General features: G+C 40.3%; 1 protein-coding gene across 1 annotated transcript; it reads right to left on the bottom strand.

The window, feature by feature from the left end:
- Positions 1–2,431: 2,431 nt before the first annotated feature.
- On the bottom strand, positions 2,432–6,269 carry LOC135498623 (cathepsin L-like). The gene is made up of 7 exons (XM_064788980.1): positions 6,129–6,269; positions 5,747–5,871; positions 5,539–5,644; positions 4,537–4,692; positions 3,902–4,025; positions 3,056–3,156; positions 2,432–2,596 (listed from the first exon to the last, which is right to left on the bottom strand). Exons 2-7 carry the CDS (start codon positions 5,869–5,871, stop codon positions 2,432–2,434), a joined length of 777 nt encoding a protein of 258 aa, XP_064645050.1. The 5' UTR covers positions 6,129–6,269.

Raw genomic sequence — 6,269 nt, 5'->3', positions numbered from 1 at the left:
AAATATATTTTAGGCAGAGGAATGTGGAATAGGTCTGTTTTAGGGCCCTCAAGGGGTCACGTAACCTTTTGACCCCTTAATGACCCCTAGGATTACATGCATCTCAAAACACAATATCAGATCTTGTAGTCCGATTCATAAGCTACAAGATCATGTATGATTTGTTCAAAAGTGATCAATAATAAAAAAAATATGTCACTTTCTTTAAACCTCACCTGTTTTATTTCACATTTTTAGATTTTTGACATTTTGAGGAAAGGGTTAATTTTGGACCTTTTTTGGAAAATTCACGCTTGGCATCCACCCTAGCCGGATGCGGCACATCATAATCTACCTTACTGCAGTGGATGCATGTCTCTAACATGAAATGATTTTAAAAACCTTATCTAGGCCTCTTTTTGAGTTTCGCCTCTCTACTATAGTCCTATGCCTTATTCAGGGTACAAATTGCGCTTATTTTTACCATATCTGCTTAACTTGTGAAGATTATTGCATGTGCTGTGTTGTGTAGCATGTACACCAGAATAGGCAGATGCAATCGCAAGCACATGGCTTAAAGTGTTCTATAAAGTGACTTAAAATGTGATATAAGACGGCAGACTGTCCACTAACATGGTTATTTCATGCACTGCCATGACAGTCCGCTTTGGTTACACGTGTACGGTAATGACAGTGACACAATTGATGCTTCATCAAGTCAGACGTGTGTTTCTAAATGGATCCCCATTGCGGGGGCCCTATAGTCCACATATTCGTCAGGCTTAATCTAGCAAGCTGCCCTGCACATGGCTTTTAAACAGGAAATGAGAAGGTACATTTTCACCGCCCGAGAAAATGTAAAAGGTAGCCTGAATCGGTAGCCGTGCGAAATCAACTTTAATTCATACAAATACAAAAATCCAACATAAAATACACTATTCGGCCTGATCGGTATGAGGCCATTCATTTGAGTATGAGATAGGACAACCATTGAATATCCACAGGCTGGAGGCTGCAGACCTATCAATTAAACGCGGGTATGTTTTTAACTGTATGTCCATATTCGGAGGGGATTTCTAAATATTTTTTGCTGTGGCAATTCTACAAACATGATGAAATTATTTTATGAAAAAAATAATTTTGATATTTGATATTTTTGCAAACGGGCTGGAGTTTTTAAAGATTTTCTGCGAGTTGGCTGAAACGGGTCGAAATATCAACGTCTCTCCAGTTTATCCGATCACCTAAAAAATCAATGGACATCTGCCAGTTACAATTTCACCAGTTGCTCGCCCAACTGTCCGGAATATCATATTCAAATTTTAGATTCAAAACAGCACGCAGCAATTCATGCGACGCGGTCAGACATTGACAAATCAATAGTCAGTTTTTATAAGAGTAGTCAGGCGGATTTCTAATAGAGGGTGATATAAGTACATGTATGTGCGAAAATATTTCATAAGTTCGATAACTTGCATTCTGGGAAAGGATGTGGCGTCATCACTTAAGAGTCACAACGTTTCTCATTGGTTAGAAAACATAAACAATACTGCCACGTGCTTTCAGGCGCGGGGCACGCTGTCATACAATCGGCTGTTAGGGTCAGTGTCAGTCATGGGGACCTCCGCTAGTTTTCCGCAGTTTGTGCGAATAAGTTGTCTCAATAACGACTCTATTCGCTTTGCACTCGTCAGTGGTCATGCCAAGATGGTCCTCCCTATACCACTAGTCAGTTTATATAAGGGCGCTTCTGGCCCTTTAAAGACCAGGAGCCAATAGAATACGCCGTTACAGTATATACGATGACGTACCGATGACGTCACTATATTACCCAGAATGCAATTTACATTGTATTGCATATTTAAAAAATTTCGCAAATAAAATTTTGTCACCCAAACTAACAGCATGAAAAATTATTATTGCATGAAATAAAAACATTGCATTGCACATATAAAAATATTATTGCATATATAAAAATATTATTGCATGTATAAATTGATTTCGGAATAAGCAACACTTCGCCTGCCATATTAATGGCACCAAAAAATACTTCTCTATTACTCAATTGGGTAGTGCTACGTATGAGAGGGTATGTCGTGTTTGGGAATCAAGTTGTAATTGAATGAAGTTTTTTGAAACGAGAACACGCAGCAGGTTTCCCCCCGTGCCTATGATCCCGGATAATAAGACAGTTGAAGTTACATGCCCCTAATACTGTAATCAAATACTGTAATAAAGAGATAACAAATCTGTAATTAAAGGACAGTGATTGGACACCCCATCCCCCTCAACCCCTACCCTACCCCACCCTTAGCGCAGACACTAACCAGGCGGGTTAACTGTACTCTTTTATTCATGACCACATCTTGCGCAGTACAAATTATTCCCGAATCTCGGTCCTAGGTAAAACACACTCTAAGGTTAGATATATCTGTAATGCATAGGAAGGAACTTACTTGTACAACTGGAATGACTTATGACTCGCGTCAATCGCGACCGAGATTGGTCCGACCGTCGCGACTGCCACCTGGAGGGCTGTTTCGTTCCCATGGGGGATGTCCTGATACCCCACACAAAGGGAACCAATGCAGGTCGATTTGAAGCGGCACACATCATCCTGAAAAGTTACAGGGGACAAATTAGGAATACCTACTCCTAATCATGGGCATAGCTAGCAGGAGAAAGGAGGCGCCAAAAATGTTTTTGCCGTGATTTGGCCGAAAATCATTGCTTGTCAGTTGTGCCACAACCTTTCTTTGGCATCACGTTCGCGAGATGTCTGTGTCAAAACATCTCTTGCGACTCTCTACATAGCGTGATGTTTTAGGGAGTTTTCGCAAATCCCCAGAATCGCCAACGCGAACGCCTGTCCCATTTTTCGACATCGTGGCCAGGAGCTCGAACAATGGAATTGGCATTGGCGTTGGCGTTTCGTGGGCTTTACGAAACCTCCGATTATCCATCCAACGCGTATCGCTTCAATTGTAAACTCTTCTTATGGTGGGTATCTGAAATAAAATTTTGTGCGTTTCCCTCGCTCTCATAAAGACCTTTCTCCTTCCAACCAATCACGTACTTTGGCCTCATACGGGTAACAATCTTCAGTGTCAATCCCAGCATTCATTCTAACGTAATCGAAGGCGTTGCTAGATAACCCTCCGTGGCATCCGAAGTTTCCTAAAAGTAGAGATTTACCAGAAACTCCAAGAACTGACATATATGAAGCCCATACAGTTTAGATTATACTTTGTATTATGTAGTGTGTGAGTGGCCGGGGGTGGGGGGTGGTTAGAAAGCATTGGTCTTGTTTGGCAGAAATTACGATGACAAATCGATACGTTCGTATTGCATGGGGGACAGATTTCGGTTCCGGTGACACTAGACATGCTAGACCAGCCCGATCGTTTCGTGGCTGGTGTAATTGAGGGGTGCTATAGTAGTGCATTTCAGCCCTCTTATCGCTTGAGGAAAGATTTAGGCGGGTCTGTTGTGGCCTGCAATCAGGATATTCATTTAATAAGGCACCGCGGAGATCAGTGGACATTTACCAAAGGTTCACACGAAAACAAAGCTTACCAGGCAATGCTTCTACAAACAAAAGTTGATCATGATTGACGTGATACACAAAAAGCTGTGACAATCCTTGCAAAATCATTGACGTAGTACCCAAGTTTCCTCACTTAATTCCAAATACCGTGCTCATGATGAAGACGATTACGTTCCTGATGGAACTTTTGTTGAAAACAAAAAAAGTACTTGTATTTTCCAAAATACAATCACAAGTACACAAGTAGTCGTGACGTATATTACTCAAAAAAGCACAACAGTACACAAAAAGTGATGAGAATTACGACTGACACCAGTGACGTAGCACTTCGTCTGGTAGACCACAACAAATAAATAGTGTAAAGCATGCTCTCACCTTCAGCTTTAGAGCAGTCAACAAGGTTTTGTTCAGACAAGGATACCAGTTTGCCCTTGACCTTGAAATGCTGACCTTCAAGGGCACCAGTGGCTGAGAAGGCCCAGCAGGAGCCGCATTGTTTCTGAAATAACATAATTATGATTTTGTAATATTTTAAATTTATCTTAAATGTGAGTCAATACCAGACACCACAAAAAGGTCTACACCTGATAATTGGTGTGCGATCTTCTGGGAAATTTAGTGAAACTGATATATATTGACACTATGAGCTCGGGTTGTTTCTCTCAAATAATTGTTGATCAATCAAGTATGGTCAGTTTATGCCAATTTCCTGGTCATATTGACGTATAAACTGAGGTCTGCTTTCCCCCTACTCCCTTGAAAATAAATAAAGGTTTTTCAGCTTTTGGTCGATATTTCAGCCAATACAGATAAGCACCCCATTGATAGATAAAGGTTTTCAGGGAAATGAAGAAAAAACACATTTGAGGTTATTCAACCTTTAGGGGGCCTGTCAATTCTCTGGGAAACCGTTAAATATAGGAGTATTTAACTGCGCTGAATGAAAAACAACTAAGATGTTTTCAGAAGCAAAAAACAATTTTTTTGAAGAGTGTAACTACTTATCGTACCTGATTCTTGACATCAGTCACAAACCCCTTCGGCCTCCAGTCGACAGTGTCAGGGAGAACCAGGTACTGAGGTTCCTGAAAGGTGGAGCCGCCAGTCCTCGTCCTATTCTGGTTCAAATTGATCCCGTTCATGTAGTTGACGAATTCTTCATGAGACTAAAAAAAGATAGAATATCTCAACTCTGCTGTTATTCTTTTGTCTCAATTTGTTACTATAGTTAAGGGAATAAAATGCATTTTAAGAACACTTTAATTTGTTTACTTCTAAGTATGTAGCATCCCCAGTGACGTTGTGGCAAACTATTAGAATAGAATCCCGCGAAGTTACTATTTATAGCTCACAAGGTCATTTGCATAAGATATTGATGACGTTTTAGTCACGTGACAGTCGGACATCGACACTTATTTCTACGCATTTTAGCTTATTTCAAAGTCAATTATCTTTGACCCTGCATTGTTTTTAGCATGAATTTTACAAAGAGTCACAGAGAGAAATACTCAGAACAATTATGTAGTATTTCCAACACTCGGACATGTGCCAGATTGAATCTAACTGCCTTAGTTAGAAAGAGGGCAGCAGCTGCAGTGATGTCATCTTCGCGGAATGCTATTCTCTTAATGTTCTGGCACAGTGTATAGGTCTTTCATTTACCAGCTTTGCGTGACTTTTAGTCGGCTACGATCAGACACTAGAACTTTCCAAAAAAAGGAACGCATATATTTGTACGTACCGATAGTGAATATTGATCGTCCAGATTAAAGATTGTGAAAATGCCAATCAATTGATCAACGCCGGTGACTAACGAGCCGCCGATTAAATATCATGACCTTCTTTCTGAAGTGTTTTTCACGAAAGAAGAACGAAAGAAGCCTTATTTGTTAAAAATGTGCGATTTTCTTTTTGGGTGGGCTTAACTTTTTTGATGGATGCTTTATGCGTTGACTGTGGTCACCTGTCCGGAGATTGCATCTACTGTACTAATGCATTATATTATTACGTACCCAGTCTGTGTATTCGTTGATTCCTAACCAGTATGTGTGCATGCCCATGTCTGCCTGGAGATTGTGCTTCTGGACGTGAGCGACATTCTCCTTGAAAATTATCTTCCTGAAAGTAGACAGGAAATAAACTATGGTGTGGTATATGGAAGGATTAAAGGCCATCTTCGTTTTTTGGGTGGTTGTGTAATAAAGGGAAAATCCAACGTACCTGACTAATTCCTCAGTCTGCTGAAAGTCTTTAGCATAGGTCTTCTTGAAGGACATCCACTGAGCATCAAGGTCAAGGGCAAAGGTCAAGGTCATAAGACCGAGGAACAAAACTGTCCGTATCATCTAGAGAATAGAAAATAAGTTTGTTTCATACGTGTACAATGTACAGTATACTCAATGAATAGTTAAAATGGGGGGGGGGGGGCTTATTCAGCTCTTTTGATTACTAAGTTAAATAAAAGCATCTTACACTGTTCCTATGAGTGATTGAGAGTTCGGTACAATTATCTACGCTGATATGAGATGATTATACTAAATTCTAACCTTTTTTTTTGCTTTTAAGTCAAAACAAATGATCTGTGAGAAGAGACTGTACCTACCTTGGCTGTACTTTCTCTTCAAATCCTTTAAAAATGGACACAAATGCCAGAAATCTATACGGATAGTTCTTCCCTCTGCCGTGGGACAACTACAAATGAACTCCACATGACAAGACGACTCGGATGGGACTTTGCTCTGAC

The sequence above is a fragment of the Lineus longissimus genome, chromosome 14 (assembly GCF_910592395.1).
Source record: "Lineus longissimus chromosome 14, tnLinLong1.2, whole genome shotgun sequence".
Classification (NCBI taxonomy): domain Eukaryota; kingdom Metazoa; phylum Nemertea; class Pilidiophora; order Heteronemertea; family Lineidae; genus Lineus; species Lineus longissimus.
Note: the sequence above shows the minus strand (reverse complement) of the source record. Positions and strands in the feature narration are given on the sequence as shown.

Coding starts and splice junctions, on each gene's coding strand:
- LOC135498623 (XM_064788980.1), bottom strand. CDS start 5,871: ATGATACGGACAGTTTTGTTCCTCGGTCTTATGACCTTGACCTTTGCC. Junction 5,645..5,746: donor CAGACTGAGGAATTAGTCAG/GTACGTTGGATT, acceptor GTCTACTTTCAG/GAAGATAATTTTCAAGGAGA. Junction 3,157..3,901: donor TGACTGCTCTAAAGCTGAAG/GTGAGAGCATGC, acceptor CTCTACTTTTAG/GAAACTTCGGATGCCACGGA.